Raw genomic sequence first — 19632 nt, forward strand, 5'->3', positions numbered from 1 at the left:
ATAAGAGTATGGCTTCGACAGTTAACACCCTATGTGACAGTAGCGGAATACTGTGTTTATTTGTGTTGCATATGGATGAATAAATTGTTGTATGGATAAATAAATGGGTTTTGTTTCTGTAGATATGATATTATTTAAGAACTGCTGTTCCAATTTTAATTTTTTTTTTTTTAATTTTTTTTTTTAATTTTTAATTTTTTTATTTTTTTATGGTTGAACAAACACTCAATCAAATCTACATACCCAGGGTTTTTTAACAAATAACAACAACAGACCCATCCCCAGACAAGAACCCTCCCAAAACAGAACAAAACAGAGAGACAAATATTTATACATAACAACAATTCTGATCAATACAACCATGCTTTATGTAATTTGCCCTTCAAGCCATGTTCAAAATCAAATATTATTATTTTTTATGTCGATCATATCTAGGCATGAGCAGCTGAAATCTAGGAGATAACACTGACAAACCTTTGGCCAGGCACAAGTGACCTGGAGAAGGGGTCGCCGTAGATAGCTGGTCAGGGTATTTTTACAGGATAGGAAATTGTAGCTGACAATCGGGCATTACCCTGAATGGAACCGACTGTAACAAGGTCTTTTATCATGGATCATCTCCCCCGTCATTACCAGATGTACCATGGGGAGGGCAGAGATTGTTTTTTGGTCCTGCGGGGAATTGAACCCCATCTCTCGCACCAAAGGGAAAGACCTTAACCATTGTGCCACGCTGCTCCGCTATTATTATATAGTAAATCATCTCAGGAAGTTGTGTTCAGCCCTTCACAACCATACACCACCTGAGATTTTTTTTACTTTGATTCAATGGCCAACTAGGCTAGTAATTCCAATCTCACCCCTACTCCAAAACAAAACAGTTTGGATAACCTAACTCTCACTTGAATTGGTGATGCTCTTTTTAATGTTATAATAGAATATGCAAATGAAACTAAATTAGCATATTTTTTCAAACATAGACTAGTTGGATGGGAGGGACACCTTTGTCTCTACCTCACAAGTTTCATTACCTTATATGCATTGCTAATTTGGAGAATATTTTCCTGTTAGAAAATGCATATCATAATGCACTAAATATCATAGATGAGACAGCTGAAGCAAGCTGAAAACTAGTTGATGAAAACATGAGCATGCTTTGAAAAATGATTATAAACTCACAAATCTGGACACATTCACACTGCACTCGCCGCACCGACCTCCCTAGCGGCAGTCTGTGGCGCTCAGACTTTGACTGAGCATGTCACACAAGGGGTCGCTAACATAACACTCCCTTTTCCTCCTTGTCTCCTTTATTATCCTTGTCCCACTTTTTCTCCTTGTCTCCTTTATTATTTGCGACGGCGAACCTGGTGAAAATTAATGTTTATTTATATAATTCCCGTCGATCATGCCACTGTTTTTCCGTGTTATAACACTCCCTCTTTGCCAAAAGTAGTGCTACGCAACACAACTTTAGAATCTGGAACGCCACCCGTTATACAACCTCTGATTATGAGAATGGTGCATCCTCACCGAATAAAGCGCAGCTCATAGGTGGCGTACCTTTGTACAACCTAGTCGCATACATTTGCCCACTTTACATAGCTAGTGTCTCTAACCCCACTCCAAGCCTTCCCTATACACCGTACCATCATCCCCACAAAACCTACCTTAAGCTTATCATCCTGCTCTGACAAGTTATCAAAAGCTCCTCCATTTAACTCCTTTGATTTAAATTCCTCCTGAATCTCAGCGATCTTCTCAGTCATCTTCTTAACCTCCTCCACAAAATCAGTGACATTATGCTCCTCCTCCTCCTTGATGGCATCAGCGGGAGTAGGTGGCTGGTCCGGTTCCTGTTCCTCTTGTTTGACGGATTCCTTTTGGATGACTTCTTCTTCTACTGGCTGTGGCTGGCTCTCTGATGGCATTGACTCCTGAAACGGAAAAGAAAATTGAACATATATGGAATGACCAGGTAAAACATTTTAGTTAAAAACGATAATGAACATAAATATATTGTGCTCCAAGTGTCCCAAACTCCCCTAAATAAAGTTAGCAGGACTAAAAAAGGTCATAGTTTTAAAGTTCAATTCATTTCTTATTATTTAAAAGGACATAAATTTGAAGTTCAATTTATTATTCATTATTTAGTCTCCCTTTATTGAGTACCAATAATTTGGTACTATCAAGGACTTTAGATGTCATCTAATGGTAAATTTCAATAAACACTAAACAAATAACTAATTAATTGTACCATCTATCCATCAATCAATCAATCAATCAACAAAAATGCCAAATTATTCAATCAATCAAGAAAAATACTAGGCCCTAAGTGAACAAACACTTCCTCTATAAATGAAAAATAAAATTGGATTTTTTTTTGGTAAGATAGCCAGACCATATAATTGCATTAACACACTTGTTATTTCCTTTGTTTTATTCATAAAAACCAAATGGCTTCCTTTTCTTTTAAAATTCACAAAAATCGAAGCAATCAAATTTGGTCAAGTTTTCACACACACAAACACAGGCAGCAAGCAGGTGCACTGGATGGGTATTGCCATCCCACATCCAAACTGTAGAGGGCAGTATTATATGTTCCAAAACACTGCCCACTATGACAGTGAATGTTATCTTCTGAAGATAGCAAAAGATATAATTATTCCAGCACGCTCAACTATATGATTGTGCTCCAGGCCAGGGTAGAGTATAGCTCTTTTGGATGCTATTTTGTTCTGGGTGTGTGGCTAGGATGAGGGGTATGGTAAGGGTAAGGCTAGGGTTACGGTAAACTTTCAACACTATTTAAGGTATTCTAAAGATATTTGGAAGTTCAATTCAATCAATTAAATTTTATTTAAAATAATATCGTGGCCCACCGGCCATATTGCTGCCATTTTTTTCAATATTAAAATATTAAAACATCAAAAAATTGCAACCAAATTAATACACATAAATGATTAAAATAGCATTAATTAAGAAAAGAGATAAATATTGCACAATATAGAAGTTTATTCTGTCGGTCCGTGTCACGTCACTTCCGGTTGATGATGTTCGAGTGAAAACAAGTCCCTGATTCGATTTTTGTTGATGATTTCTGTCATTGGTGTCATGTAAATTTTGATCGCAAATAGTCAGTGGAAACAAACAACCGTTTCTAAGTCTTCAGAGTGGAAGAAACTTACTTGATTTCCGTTATATACTGACAAACTTAAAATTAAATTCCATGGTCGAAAGTGTCGTTTTTCCGAAATTGAATGTCACTCCAACAACATCACTATGTATAGCCTCCTTCACAGCCGGTTTCTGTTGTTCATAACAAACCGTGAGCCACATGCAGATTGGGCCCGAGACTAGAGATAGCCCGGATGTTGGACCGACAGAATAATAATGAATATTATTGCTTCAATAATGCTATTGGGGTACTCAAGTTTTGTTGCCTCTAATCTGAAAGTGGTCTTTTATACCAACTTTCCAACACATTTGGAAATTTGGGCTCCATTTTGATTAAATTGTGGTACTTTGTTTTCAAAATATTTAAAACCTATTTTTTTACCATGTATGGTCATTTTGACTGAGTAACCATTAAAAAATTCACAATCGGCCAATGTGGTATATTCATACACTCGTAGATAGTGAGAACCAATTGGAGGAGCAAATGTTAGAAAGTGTATTAATTGTATATACATAATGCACGGGCGTGTACTCTCCATACATCATGCAGTGCTTTCGAATGCGTTCATTTTTCTTGCGGATTGATGCATTTATATTTGCTCGCATTTTCTCACATTTTTAGTAACAATTTTGCTATAAAAAAGCAAAAATGATGGAAATATTTTCTTAGGTTAATAATGCATATCACTTGTTGCTCAAGAAATTGTACAAAATAGTGCACTTGTGCTGAGATAAGTTGATGTGTCTAATGTATTCCCATCTGCGGGGTTTGTGCATTAGATGCATCAACGTCTCAGTACATGTGCATAATTTTGTACAATTTCATTTCCATCAAGTGATACACATTTCTTTACCTATAAATGTAGATATGTATATTATTAGTAACTTTGATGATATTTGTCTTACAAGTTCCTGTTTGCATATTGTGTCCATCACCTTATCACTTGGTGGTCTTGGTATGGTGATGCCCATGGGTCATATAGTGATTTTATAAATTCGCTTTTATAAAATAGCCTAAGCTCGCTGATAGCATTTCCCCTTGTAGATGCTAATAAAACCTAGTCAATAAAAATTGCAGTAAGTGTCAGCGAGCCACCGATAGGCATAGCATTAAGGCCCAAACTTAATGTTATCCCTTAAAATCACAAATGGAAAACAAAAGCCTACCTGGAAATTAAATGTTGCTTCAACGACAGTGACGGTCCTTTCTACAAATGTCTCCTCGTGGACTGGTTTGCGATACTGTAGGAAATCAGACTCAATTTCATGCCAATGGGAGTTGAGCTGGATGAGATTAGGCTCCACGACAGGTCTAGCGCCATCCTGAGATAAGCGTCGGCCATCGTCATTGAGTTTATCAAGTTGCTTGCGGTGACTTGCAAGTTCATCTTGGAGTGCCTGTAGAGTTTTTTAAAAAAGATAATAAAATGTTATTTATTTATTTTTGCATGAAGGATTTGACAAAACTTTGATAATTTAGTAAGTCTGTTAAAAAATAACCACATGAATATTATGAGGAATTGAAGTGCTGCCTCAAAGGTTGGCCCCAAAACACCTTTTTTGGGGGATATTTATATTCCGATGATCCTGGATGTATATTCACAGGGAGATGCTACTAGGGGCAGCTGGTCACCCAATAAAAAAAAGCGCAGTGATTTATAGTGCGCTACGCACAGACAACAACAATCATGCCATAACTGCGGACAGTCAGCAACACTGCCCTGGCCCACAGCTCCTGCCAGTACCCCTCAACACACCTGCCGTGCATCTGCTTTTGCCCCTTGTGACACACACCATCCAACATTCCTAACCAACCTCAGTCCAACAAAACCCCCAACAGCTTGGGTTGGGTGCCTACCCTTCAGTGGGCCAGGCAACACAGGGCACCTGCAACCAAACCACCCTGGGAGAGCTAGGGTTATAAAAAAACACCAAAATATAGCGAACAAGGTTCTTGAGATATAGCTGTTTTATATTGCATTCAATGAAATACAAAATAATTTGACCTCTACTTTTGGCCATATATCAAGTTCAATCTCGGCCACAAATGACTTGTCTTGCTTAATCAAATCACATTACATTTATAATGGAAGCGGACATCAACTTTAATGTTTAGTTTGGTGTAACTGACCTGTGTCGTACCGTGCTTAGCAGGAACCTAAGTATACAATCAGTTTTAAATACCTCTGCACCTGCAGACGTGATATTACTGCACCCCATGTCATCATTATTTTATGTATTATACTAAATGTTATTAAATTCAAAATGAAATTGAAATGTCAATGAAACACACTCAATTTAAAAGGCTCATCAGTAATGAGCCTTATTCCTATGAATCCTATCATAACGATATATAAGTACAATTGTCATTAAGAACTTTATTTCATTTTAATCATTGTAATATTCCCAATATCAAAAGCATACGCAAGCAAAATTTTCATTACATAATGCATTTCTTGAAATTTTATTAAAATCTTAGTAATCAGACATGATAATACACATTCATGAGAAGGTCTGGAAATTGTTTTTAAAAAGTTGGAACAGCATGTAAAAGTGGACAAAAACACCTGAAAATGGGTTGAAAATAAAACAACATTTCAGGAATTTTGACATCACAAAAGTGTTCTGACCGGAAATTCTAATGCCCGAGTATATCCCGTAAAAATGTTCATATTATTCATATTCATATTTATCTCGATTACTCCTCTCCACCCAGGTGTATAAATGGGTACCGGTGTTCTTAAATGCTGGGAAGGACACAGACTCGCTGTGGAGTAAGTGTAGCGATCCCCCAATAGCAACATTACATGGAGGAGTCTGGCCCAATCACCAATGAAAGAGAGATGGGCACTCCAATCACTGTTTATACTAAACAGCAGTATTTTCCAAATGAAAATGCTGGTGATTTCAAATTAATATTATTGTGGCTCTGTAGTCTACAATGTAATTAAATTTTAAAAGCTGTTCACATTTTAATAAAATATTGGTTCATAACCTAATGACCCAACATTGTAAATGAGTAACATGTGATGGGGTAATGGACTGAGTGAATTTTGGAAAACATCAAAACAAAACATTCTTCATATACCCAGACATTTTTTATCCATTCTTAATGTCATTGACATTGCTACCTGCCATGCAACAAGTAGTCATTTACTATTATGAAATTAGTCCTTTACTGAGTACATGTTCACAATTTCCATCCAACTGATAGGGATCAATTGAATGATGGCATCATTTTATTGCTAATTTGTCTGCTATGGGAACATCAATTTGCCTACTATGGTATCATGCTGATGAGAACAATGCTAACTGAAGCAAAATGTTACTTCCACAAGAATGGACTATTCAGTTTAACTCTCTTCACGATGGTGTCGACTGCAGACGACAAGTTTCAATTTTTTTTCAAAAATGTCAGAAATGTGAATTTTCATGACCATATTTGGAATCAGCATGAAAAATGCATTAAAATGAGTACAAACAAGCCTAGTATTGGTTCAGTGGTTCTTGAGATAGCTCTTGATATTTTAAGAAAATATCTCAAACTTGCTACTTCTTATGTTGAAGCCTATGGCTAGCATGCAGAGCATTAAAATCCACACTACCCCAATGGAAGATCTAGCTAAGTCTTCCACAGAGGGAGTATGATTTTTGAATAGAATAGAGAACTCAGTAACTTCCATTTGAAATGCTCACTCCAGTTGTGGAAGATATAGGTAAAGCCATAATATAGGGGGTGTATGGGTTTCAAAATGATTAACCATGACCAATTAGATTTGAAAAACATACTCCTCCTGTGGAAAATATTTCCAAAATCTTCCACAGAGGTAGTGTGGATTTCAACTGGAACAGCCCAATATTGACATCAAGCCTGTGATCATACAGCTGCATTACTGCAGGTGGATTTCAATGTATTATCTTCGCATTTGATATTTCAAATGGTCATTAAAGGGAAATTATTAATGGCACTATCAGCGAAAGTATAGAAATATTTGAAATATGTGGGAAAAGTTGGAAAGTGAAGGATATTATAACATTCTAACCAGGTATTTTGTCATGAAACTGACAAAGAGGATGATAACAGCAGTGAGGATATTAAAAGCTCCATTCAATTAGACCAGGGATATGAGACAACTTGTCTCATATCCCTGATTGGACTACACTTGCGCCCTCTGACATGAACTGGACACTACACTGGCTATCCAGGATTGTGCATTTTTATTGTATGAGCTTGGAACAGTCCATGTATTTTCCATGGATTAGCATGTGTCCCTCACGGACCAATCTGGGTAAACAAACAAACAAACAAACAAACAAACAAACAAAAATGTGTGTTGCTGTACTGTGTCAGTACAGACTGAAACTTCTAACATTTGACTAGATTGGTCGGTTATCCTTATTTGTAAGATCGCTTTTGGTCTTATCACTTTCAAATAGTGTACAGTATGCTTATTTTTGTGAGGGTTTTATTTTGGTGAATTTCATGAGTGGATGTGCAAGCATAAAAATAACAACACACAAAAATACTCACATAATTTTCAAAATCACCAAATTGCAAAAAATTCTGTATATGGAAATACAGTACAGTATATGTTAGCACACAAAGGGCTATGATTTTCTGCCTATATATCATGATTGTTTTGCATGATTAAATAAATTTTTTACTGTCATGAATTTTTTACATTACTAACCAACTAACCTAAATCCAATAAACATGTGAAAGTTAAACCCCTTGTATGATCATGTGATGATCAAAGCTTTGGGTAAACGGACTTTCTATACATAGCTGGCTACACCTTACTCCTTATATGGGCAATCAACCAAACAGGCATGGTTTGATGAGCATTGGAAAAACACAACAAGTCACATGCTTGTGGGTATTCCCCAATCCTTGAATCTATTGGAAAAAACCTGTCTAGCATCTAGTGATAATTGTTCCAAATTATTGCAGGCTCTAGTAACAAAGATCAATAATATTAAAATTTTCACGCCCACTGGAATATATGTTGTCGGTATCTAATTGGCATGCATGGCAATGGCACATTGACGGAAATAAATATAATGCCGCAAGCTAGAGGATTTGAAACATTGATGTATTATGTTATTCTGCAATCAAAAGCCATGGAAGTCAGTTTCTTCACACCAATTTGACAGATAAATTTGTGTCACAAACTAGAGGATGTAAAACATTGACATTATATGTTATTCTGCAATCAAAAGCCATGGAAGTCAACAGTTTCTTTACACCAATTTGGCTCATTGTGTTGGCCAGTTTTGCTGTGGCTAGTACTACTGGTGCTACTGGTAATGTTTTCACATATCCTAAGGAAAGCTTAGCATGCAAGGAGTATGATGGCATTATCCTGGACTGCAGCTACAGAAAGCTTACAGGGGTACCAACATTTAATAGTAACTACACCAAAACACTTGATCTGAATTATAATTCCCTCAAAACCATCACCGATAGGCCATTTAGAAATCTGTTATCTTTGCGGTATCTTTACCTTGCGGACAACCAAATTTCTGTTATTAACAATGATGCATTCTATGGACTTTCTCAACTGGAATCACTTTACCTACAGAATAACGTCAACTATCTCCACATCATTGGCGCACCATTTGAGCAAACTCCATCCCTTGTGCAACTTGATCTCAGCAACAACAGAATCCACGATCTCTCCTCTACTACATTCAATGGTCTTTGGAATTTACAAACTTTAGATCTTTCACACAATTTGATCCAGACTATGCCCGGTGGTATTTTCAACCATCTGCAGCACTTGCGACTTTTGGACCTGAGCGAAAATTTCATGAAAATTATCCCGAGCCATGCCATTGCGTCACTGCATTCACTGCGGACATTCGATATGAACTGGAGTTTGATAACACTCCCGTATTTCGGACAAGAATTCAGCACCTTGCACAACCTCACTGAAATAATGTTCGCAGTCTCCAACGATTCTGTCCCTACCATATTAACCGAGGACACATTTAGACACTTAGGTGATACACAATTGAAACATCTTGTTTTTGTGTTCCCATGGAATGCAGTGATTGATAAAGAGATATTCAACCCATTGAAATACATCAGTGACCTAGAAATAACCGGTACTGCGGACTCAATACTTGCATTGCAATCGCTGAATACCGAGCTAGAAAATTTAACTTTGGATGACTTAAGCTTAACTACTATCAATGCTACCACTTTTATTCCTATGTGGAACTTGAAATCCTTAAAGATCCTGGGAAAACGATACAAACTTGAGCAATCATTGCAGAGAATAGAAGATGCCTCGTTTCAATGGTTTCCGAGCTTAAAGGAACTGAGCTTGAAAGGAAACCAGTTGGAATACATAGACATGAATGCATTTGCTGGACTAAACCAGTTGGACAAACTTGATCTATCTGAAAACAGTTTGGCAACACTGCCTGTTGCTGCTCTCACGCAGATTTTCTGAATTTGGTTCTTTAATCCATCTTGACTTGAGTGCCAACAAGTTTGACGGTAAGCAAAGTGAATGTTCGTATTTGGATGATGTGGCAGACATTGCATCTTTAAAACATCTCCATCTTGGGAGGAACTCCTTCAATGCCATTGATATACGCATTTTATCAAATATCTCTCATTTGTACTTGGATGATTTGAAAAATGATGGCCTGTTTGACATCAGGTTTGACTTCGCTAAACTTCCTTCCTTGACGATTCTTGATCTTAGACGCCACAATCCTGGCTATCTATTCTTGCATCATGATGTCACAATCTGCCAGAAATCTGTCAACCTGATGTACCTTGATCTTTCAAACTGGGTATTCCTTGAATCTGCTCCCCTGATTGACTTCATAGGTCATGAATGCAGATACTTGCAAACCCTGGATATTACAGGAACAATAGATGAATGGGATGGCACCGTTAATTATACAATCCATACTCCACATTTGCACACACTGAAAATGGCTAAGAACAAGATGACATTGGTATCGCAAATGCTGTTTCTTGAAGCACCCCATCTGAGATACTTGGATTTAAGTTCAAATGACATTCAAACTGTAGATATCAACTTTGCCCAACTATTCCCAGAATTAGCAACGCTCAACCTACAGAACAATAGAATCAAGTCAATGGACATGTTTCACTTTCTCGCACCGATTTCTGACTTAAACATTGCACAGAATTCTTTGACTCAACTCCCAGCACAATGGCTGTCAAATACTTTGCATTCAGGTCTGACACGCCTTAATGTCGGTGACAATCTGTTTGACTGCACCTGTACAATAGACTGCAGTTGCACAATAGAGCCCTTTCGCCGATGGATACGTTCAGATACACAAACGTTCCTTGATCCACGCCTTACATATCAGTGCAAATCTCCCAGCAACTTGACCGGTATCAGCATATCAGATATCCGCATTGATTGTTCATTCAACTATTGGCTTTACATAGTTTTACCTTCAGTAGGTGGGGTCATCCTCATTGGAATTTTAATCGTACTGTGTTGTTACAGAAAGCATATTGAGTATAAACTCTTCTTGATGTATCGTCGACAATGCTGTCAGAATTATCAGAAACTGAAGGATGAAGAAATCAGAGAATTTGGTGCACATGTAATCTACGCCCAGGAATGCCAGGTTGCAAGAAACTGGGTATATGATGAACTTGTCCAAAACTTGGAGGAAGGAGTGGCACCAACATTTAACCTGACAATTCCGGAAAGACAAGCTCGTAGCGGATATTTGCTCTCATCTCTGTGCTACGGTATTGAAAACAGTCATAAAACAATAGCAGTACTGACGGAAGAATTTCTCAATGATGGACTCTGCCATTTTCAACTTCAAGTATCACAGATGCGACTGATTGATGAAGACAACAAAGTGTTGATTCTTATACTTTTGCATCCACTACCGAATGACAAGAAAAGTTTGTTGCTACGGAAACTACTTTGTGATACGGTTTGCCTTGAATGGTTGCCAGACAAGAGTGGCCAAAACCTTTTTTGGGAAAGACTGAAAGAAGAACTGGTCAAACCATCAAAAGTAGATAGACGATATGAAGAAAAAAACATTTGTTAGCAATAATATTAGTATTATTAAAGCCACTAGTATTGGTCCCGGTATTGGTTTGCCAAACCAAAAGACACCGATTCGCTAAATCAGAAAATCTCAAAAAACATACAAAATCAATTTTTTTTGTAAAGCAAATGGGTGTGCTAACATACCCTGCAAGTGACGTCACAGTTTGGTCGATGTTGGGGGATTATTGTCCATACAGACACTAATGTAGCTACATGCATTTGAATGTGTTTCATATTTATTAACACTGCACTTTTTTATGATGTTGCCAAATTTGAATCATAAACAAACCCAAAAAAGCCTAATGACAATTTGATTGACTTATCTGACACTTCTAAGCAATCCCTGCACATTTTGATTATTTTCTGGACTCATTGATAGTGAATTTAATTTGGTTTATGGTATTTTAGGAACAAGTATACTTGCTATGATTGTACTAATAAACTGGAAAAAGTGAAAGCAATATTATAAATCAAAATGAAATTTTACATGAAGTTACTAACTTACAGACTTGTGATCAAGGCAGTAGAATTTGGAAACTATACATAATCATAAGAACGTACATGAATGTCGATGATGTGATAAATATTTACATTTATATTTGTGTTGAACATGATCTATTCTGATAAAATGACATATGTGGGCTAATTTAATTAACCTATTCGTATAGCAGATGGCTAAAATGACATATGTGGGCTAATTTAATTAACCTATTCGTATAGCAGATGGCTAAAATGATTTTATGCAGAAAATCACTGAGAATGACTTTCAATGAATCACAAATTTTGATGGAGATATGTTTGAATATCTATACAAAAAACCTTTTTTTTAAATGTTTTTTTACTAATTACTTTTTTACTAATTATTTTTTACTAATTATATACAACAACTTATCTGTTTTGATGGGGATAATTGCAATAATTATAATTTCTACCCCCTTTAAAGTTACAAGACTTTAAACAATAACAGTCTTGAATTACATAATGTTGAAATTATTGTGTGAAATTTCTGGAAAAGCATAAATATTACAACTTTTGAATGTTTCTTTCCCCGTGTCTATGTGTTGTTTATTTTTGTTGCATGTAATGCATTTTCTTTTTAATTTGATATATATTGCATTTTTTAAATATATGCCTATTTATTTCACTGGTTTATTTATGAGTTATCCAATTCTTATAATTGTTACAAAAAGTTACAAATGTTACCAAAAAAACACCATGTACTGCCTTATGTATTTTGTCAATACTGTTATTTTCAATTTTAGTGTATTTTGTTTAAATAAATGGACATGGGCATGTTTTAATATTTATAATATTAAAATATCATATTAACACCCTAATAGCGTTTTATAAGATCTCTTGTACTAAGTGATTGTTGCACCTCTGTCATTACCGATTCTTAGGTCGGTGGGAGTGGTCTAGTTCGTAGACACATTTCTGATTGGACAATCGCATGATTTCGGGTGCCGTCTATCAGGCCGTAGACGACCCCACGTCATGATGCGTCTTGATAATGCGTAACACGCGTGTAGAGGTGCGTGTAGGTATCGCACTGGATGCGTAGACTAGTGCGGAATACGCGAACGCACTAGCAATACGCGCAACAGAATACGTGAAGTTGTAAACAAGTTTCGTTCATTTTATAATGAGGGAGTTTTTATGACGGTAACTTAGTTTTTGCTTAAAAAATTTGTTTACAGTTATTAAAATAATATTTAACTGATTAAGAATGAGAATAAGCGATAGGAATTTTTATTTTGCCTATCCTCTACCTATGATGAGCGACAGGCAGGTCCAATATTTTTATCGTAGTGGATACGCCTGCGCCCGCATCCACTACTCAAAATATTGGACCTGCCTGTCGCCTATCACACGATAGAGGATAGGCAAAATAAAAATTCCTATCATTTATTCTCTAATTACAAGTGTATCTCATTAGATACAATAACAATATTGTAAAATGAAATATAGTAAAATCACACGAGACAGCCTTTGGCATCACATTTGCAATTAAATTCAATTAGGATTTTGCATCACATTTGTATTAAGGGGTCGACTAAGTACTGTTGGTCGAGGCAGCCAAAAAGACCAATTTTCATTGTTTAAATCAATATATTATTGAAAAATAACACCTTGATATTTTGCAAAAGTTCAGTCTACAAATCATTTACTTTTTATTTATTGTTGTTAATGAGTTATGTACGTTTTACAAAAGTGATGTAGTTTCAGCCCTCTTTACAACTTAACTCAAGAACCACAGGATCTACGAAAGTATGCCTGTGATATTTGAACCCTTCTAGATGCTCGCTATGAAATGATAAATGCAGTTTTTGCCAAAGCCCACTATATCATTAATTTGCAGTATGCTGTGAATGACCAAATTGCAACAGTTGAAAATAGTTAATATAACCTTAAAACTACATGTATGAAATGTAAACTGTACCTTAAACTCAGGAAAATGTTGAAACTGTAAATATGTACTATATATAAGAGGATAGTTAATGATCAACTAATTGATTAGACAGTGTCATTCAATGGTGGAGTGTGAGTCATCCTATGGGATTTTCTAAATTTTCAAATCAATGGGGTGGGACACATGCTCCCCTGCTCATGCAACTGGTGTCATGGATGCTGGCTTCATTTAAATTGCGATAACTAAATCTTTTTTTTTTTTCCTTTCTTATTTATTTTACAATCTAAATTATTTTATTAAAACCTTATAAATGTTCAAATATAAGTACCTCAATTATATATAGGGCCTACATTGTAAAGTTTAAGAAGTAAATGTGCACAATTTGCAAATAATCAGCCTTTAGATATAAGGCCTAAAAATTGTATTGCCCTTAAAGCTCCAAAGTAGGGGTCAGTTGGGTGGTAATTTAAAAAATATTTTGCCACATACAATATTAACATGCAAGTTCACAATAAAATACAATGGTACACAACAATTTATATGGTTTGTCAGGCTCCTGTTTTAATGTATTAGAGTTGCACGGTACAAATTTACAAACAGGCAAGTGTTTTCAGTACTAAATGATAGCCTAATGTAAATGTAATAATTATAGCAACTAAATTGTCAATGGGCAGTCTTCAGTGAACGGCTCTTTTGAAAGCCACCAAACCTTTAAATTTAGCAGATAGATGAGGTCTGCTTGTTTTCTGTAGACAAGGGGCAGTCTTCAGTGAACGGCTCTTTTCAGAGCCACCAAACCTTTCAATTTAGCAGATAGATGAGGTTTGCTTGTTTTCTGTTGACAAGGGGCAGTCTTCAGTGAACGGCTCTTTTCAGAGCCACCAAACCTTTCAATTTAGCAGATAGGCGAGGTCTGCTTGTTTTCTGTAGACAAGGGGCAGTCTTCAGTGAACGGCTCTTTTCAGAGCTACCAAACCTTTAAAATCAGCAGATAGGCGAGGTCTGCTTGTTTCTGTAGACTAGGGGCAGTCTTCAGTGAACGACTCTTTTCAGAGCCACCAAAACCTTTTAAATTGTTCTCTGTTGACAAGGGGCAGTCTCAGTGAACGGCTCTTTTCAGAGCCATCAGTAGGCAAGGGGCGGTCTACATGTCTCATGTCTCTACTTTGTCCTGAAGAAGTCAGAGCTACTCCTGACGAAAGCTTGACAGTTCTAAACTTGTCCGACGGCGAACCCACTAAAAACCCACTAATTAAAAGTGCCTCCTTTGGCCTCCATGGACCAGATCACATCACAAATTTTTATGTATTTTTAAACATGTTCCCGGTTTCGTGGAAACAGGTCACATGAAATTCACTCATTACTTGCTAATAATACTTGCAAAACCTGTTTTAAAAATAATAGCTACTTACAATTCTCCACATGGTCATGTACATAGCAAAGGCATCAACTTCCATTCTCAAAAAATTCCATAGCCATACAACAATACATGTACCTTAGCTGTTCTTTTATAACTTGACTAAAATTGTTAGAACACTCTGACGTTGAAGCTCAACTGCTGTTTTCCCATTCCTTCACAATCATGTTGAACCTACGCACCATTATAAACCCTGGGTCAAGTGTGATCTGTTCCATGAAAAGGATGGTGAGGTAGCCTTAATATTTCTTGCAACAGGTTCAGAGATTACCGAAATGGTCTCTGTTATTTTCACTTCAAGTTTCACATTTCAAATCTTAATTCCCAAGCAACAAGCAATAAAGAGAAATAATCTAGCAAATCAACCAGAAATTAAAGCTGGCAATCAGAAGAGTGCATGTCCAGGAATGCATGTTAACGTTTCATACCCATCACAAGTGTTCAGACTCTTCTTCAGCAATTACCGGCTTTTGTTGAACATGGTAGTCTCCAACATTGATTGGTAGGAAGAGGGAAGACTCGAGGAGTAAAGTCAGCAAACAGTGCTTGAGCAGTCCGTAATTTCCTTCAAAGAACGAAATTCACTTTAACGAGAGAGCTTTTCCACAGGTGTCCCAACCAAGTTTTGGCCAATAAATGCGCTGCAGAATTTACACTTCCACACTACAGACAGACACCAAGAGTTAAAGACACCAATCCAAACCTTGTACTTTATCTCCCTGACATGTCAGTAAACATGTGACTAGTCAAAATCCATTCTATCAGCAGGTTCACATATGAGTTATTTGGATAATTTCCACTCCAAACAAACCAACATTAGAACAAATCACTGTGTAAATGTGACAAAGTCACTCAAATCTCCTTCAACAACTTATTTTTTTGTAGTATTAATTTTTAAGACTACGAAACTGTCAACAAATTATTATATAGAGAGTCAGTGGCTCTTAAGTAACCATGGTAACACACCAGGGTAATACAAAAAGGCCCATGCAACAAAATGTGGATTTGTATCATTTTGTTGCCGAATTCTAAGAAATGACACCCAAAAGTGGGTCACTTTTCTTATCTCTATGCACCATATGTATCCAATTGATATCCACAACAATATTTTAAAGAAAGATTTACCTTATACATTCAAAATATACCTTCTGGAAAAATACTTGCCGAAAAACTATAGAATTGGGTCAGCCAAAAGGAGTCTAATCTTGTCTTTTGGGGGATCCTAAAAGTGTTTAGGTGAAACTGTGTAATTGGTGTAGTAGCAACGGTTCATAGGGTTTAAGCCTTTTCAAAGGCGGTCTGATATAGAATTACATGCAACATAAATGAGACTTGTTCTCGCAAACTGAGCAGAAAGTCGCCAGCGAAGAAAAGAGATATGGTACATTGCCCAAGTCTTAAAACAATAAAAAACAAAACAATTCTCCAGTGAAATATTGACCTTTGAAGACCAAGTGAGGGAGCAACACTGACAAGTTCTATATCATTTTAAGGATTATGATCCAGAGAATATGAATTTGGACATAACTCAAAATAAAAATGTGCAACTTTACTCTCATTTGATACGAACAGGTCTCAAATGAGACTACGTCAAGGTATGTTGAGGGCTGTTTCGATGTATTTTTGCCTTGGCCATTGTTTATTTATGATTGGTATGCTTTGATAAGAGAATTTTGGTTTATTGTTGATTTTGTGATTTTGGTTTATGTTTATTTGGAATAGTGTAACTGTATGAGGGTGTTAAAAGAAAACACACCTAAGAAAAGCAAACAACAATAAATCCCCAAAAACATTCAAACAATACCAACACATTCAGAGAACATTGTTATACTACACTTGCTGGCTAGAGAACAATTTTGAGAGATTTGAATTTAAATATATTTTGAGAAAGAACCAGATAATTGACTCCTTTCTTGACCATCTGTTGCATTGGCATAGTGCATTGAGTAGCCCAGTCAGTAGGCATAGATGTAGCTTGGCCAAACATAATATAACATCTTGTTGATCACAGAATCACATGAACACAGTTGAGAGCAGCACACTAGTTGCAAGTTGCCTATAAATGCATGAAAGGCGCCCACTAAGTGAATTTGATGCGCGCAGTAACAAAAAACAAATAATTTTTGCCAATTATAAGCCTAACAAATTTTACTCCTTGTCCTGGAACTTTGAAGCAGTAAATATGTGACCATCTTTTCAATTTGCAAATAAAAATAAAAATAAGTATGTCAATAAGCTTAACACATGCAATCGTATACTACAAGATTAGATTAGAAGGTAACGCTATGATATTCAAGGGGCAAGTATGTTACAGTTTGATCGATTTTCAAATATATACGTCCACAAGCTCAGTGGCGTAGCCAGTGGGGGGGGGGGGGCCGTCGGTCATTGTAAGGCCGTTGGTAGATGGAAGGTGTTGTTGAATAGAACAACAGACCACCCAGGGTGACAGAAAAAAGGGGAGAATTGTAAAAAAAATGATGAAAAATTGTGAATTAAATTGAATTATACATAAAAATTTTGTGTTTTTGTGTTGGTACATGAGACGAATAGGGCCCTATACCTATAGGCCTATATGTCTGAGGTTGGTACCGCCTATTATCCTTTTTTTTTTTTTTTTGCTCTTCACTTTTTCAAACCATGCACTAAAATTTTGGGTCAACAAATCACAACTTCCGTCGGCAAAAAATATTTCTGTCAGTACATTTACAAGTTGTCCTCTCCCCCCGGTTCCAAAACAAAATCCTGGCTACGCCACTGCACAAGCAGAATGGATGTACACTACAAAGGTAGATAAGTAACAAGAAGAGTCTTTCAAAAAGACACAGTTCACGGATCAGGTGTATAGAAATTTGTTCTTCCATTTTCATATCTAACCTACTCTGCACTGATCTTACAATAAATTAGTGATTTGAGGCATAATGACTCCTACATCCTCTCTCCATCCAGCCAGCAAGAAACTCATTATCACTATCATAGGCTTATTGAAATTCAATTAATATACCATGCAGATAATAACCTACTTGGCCCAATAATTATTTGGGATTCAATTAAGATATGCAAACATTACTGGGTAGATAACAGGAATTAAGTTTTGTCAGTTGGAAGGAATTGAGTAAATCGCCTGTATCAAAATTAGTGTATTTTTCATATATGCAGTAATATGCTCAGCCTTATCACAAAATAAACAATAGCATTGACCTTACCCACCAATCAGTAAAGCCTATTATAATCATGTGATGGCTCAATCCAATAGTAAACATGCTTAGAAAAAAGGCAAAAAAATAGTCCTGGCTGCCATTGTCTCAATACAAGATAAGATGTGCTAAAAAGTCCTTGTCATGTGGGGCCGGATTTATAAAGGGATACAAACTGGGTATGAGGCACTAGGAATTATTTCCTAGCCTCATAATCACAAGGTTGATGGGCTACAATAGTTATTCAAGACACAGTGTATGTAAGGGATAAACTGTGCATATGAGATATGGGTTCAAGTGGGGGAAATGTTCACTGCCGTGAACAAAAATATTCAAGCAGCAAATATGTTTCCATTTTATCAATTTGCAAAAATAAATAGATATAGGTCAGCAGCCCATGCTTGTCTCCCGATTCCCAACATGCTATTATAACATGGATAACATTTGTCAACTTTTCATATTGGCTAAATTGTAATCTCTGATTCTCTAAATATTTTGTTGGCTCAGTATTCCAACTATGTGGATGGATACCTAGAGGGGATTTGAACGCGCTATAAGCTCACAGAAGTAATTCTTGTGTGTTATAGCTAACACAGTGATAACTTGGTGATATAGCTGAATGCGTCTGTGGGATGATATTTTTGTAAGGAAGAGTATGGCTTTTAGATACAACAATTACGCTAATCTGAATGCTTACAATACAATACAATACAATTGTATCACATCTGAAATATTTTATGTTCCAACTAAACACCATTGCAATGCTCTTTCAACAGGTACGGCAAACCCCAATTTTTGAAAATTGGCGAAAAGTTTTTTCATGTGATACCAACCCAAATTTCTGAAATTTCAAAACATTTTACTTGGTTCTGCAATTGATCATTTGAAATCATTCTTCATAAAAAGGGCCGATATGGCTACATATACATCATAAATATATGAAAGTTATTGTGTTCAGGAATGGGTTTAAAGAAAAACAGAATACCACAGTCCACCCCTAAAACTGGGTTTCCTAATTTATCACCCATATGTTTCTATTGCCATCTTTACATTGTGTGTGTGTCAGGCCCACCATTGCAAACTGGAACAAAGTTTCTCAGGCCAACTGTTTTCCTGCTATGATTTCTTAATCACATTTTCAGAATCATTTGGTGACAGAATCGGCTTAGCATGATGTTCTTCAACAACATCATCATATGGGATGTATATATGAGGCAGACCTCACATGCCTATCATAGCATAACTGATATGGATCATGACCTGTGTCAGGTTTAGAATCTGATGGCTTCTAACTACTCAACACATGACACAGTGTATGTGGTGTAGAGGTGGAGGTTTTGTATTCACTACCAGTCAAAATGA

General features: G+C 36.4%; 2 protein-coding genes across 2 annotated transcripts in view; one reads left to right on the forward strand and one right to left on the reverse strand.

Annotated features, from left to right (window-relative positions):
* LOC140143866 (dystrophin-like) overlaps positions 1-19632 on the reverse strand; it is a 404491-nt gene that overhangs the window by 312604 nt on the left and 72255 nt on the right. The window contains exons 22-23 of the mRNA XM_072165677.1: positions 4345-4575; positions 1671-1937 (exon numbers count right to left, since the gene is read on the reverse strand). Of these exons, the coding sequence (XP_072021778.1) occupies positions 1671-1937; positions 4345-4575 (498 nt within the window). The remainder of the gene's footprint in view (positions 1-1670; positions 1938-4344; positions 4576-19632) is intronic.
* On the forward strand, positions 8400-9661 carry LOC140143873 (uncharacterized). The gene has a single exon (XM_072165685.1). The coding sequence runs from the start codon at positions 8400-8402 to the stop codon at positions 9633-9635; it is 1236 nt and encodes a 411-aa protein (XP_072021786.1). The 3' UTR covers positions 9636-9661.

This window comes from Amphiura filiformis, unplaced genomic scaffold (genome assembly GCF_039555335.1).
Source record: "Amphiura filiformis unplaced genomic scaffold, Afil_fr2py scaffold_30, whole genome shotgun sequence".
In the NCBI taxonomy this organism is placed as follows: domain Eukaryota; kingdom Metazoa; phylum Echinodermata; class Ophiuroidea; order Amphilepidida; family Amphiuridae; genus Amphiura; species Amphiura filiformis.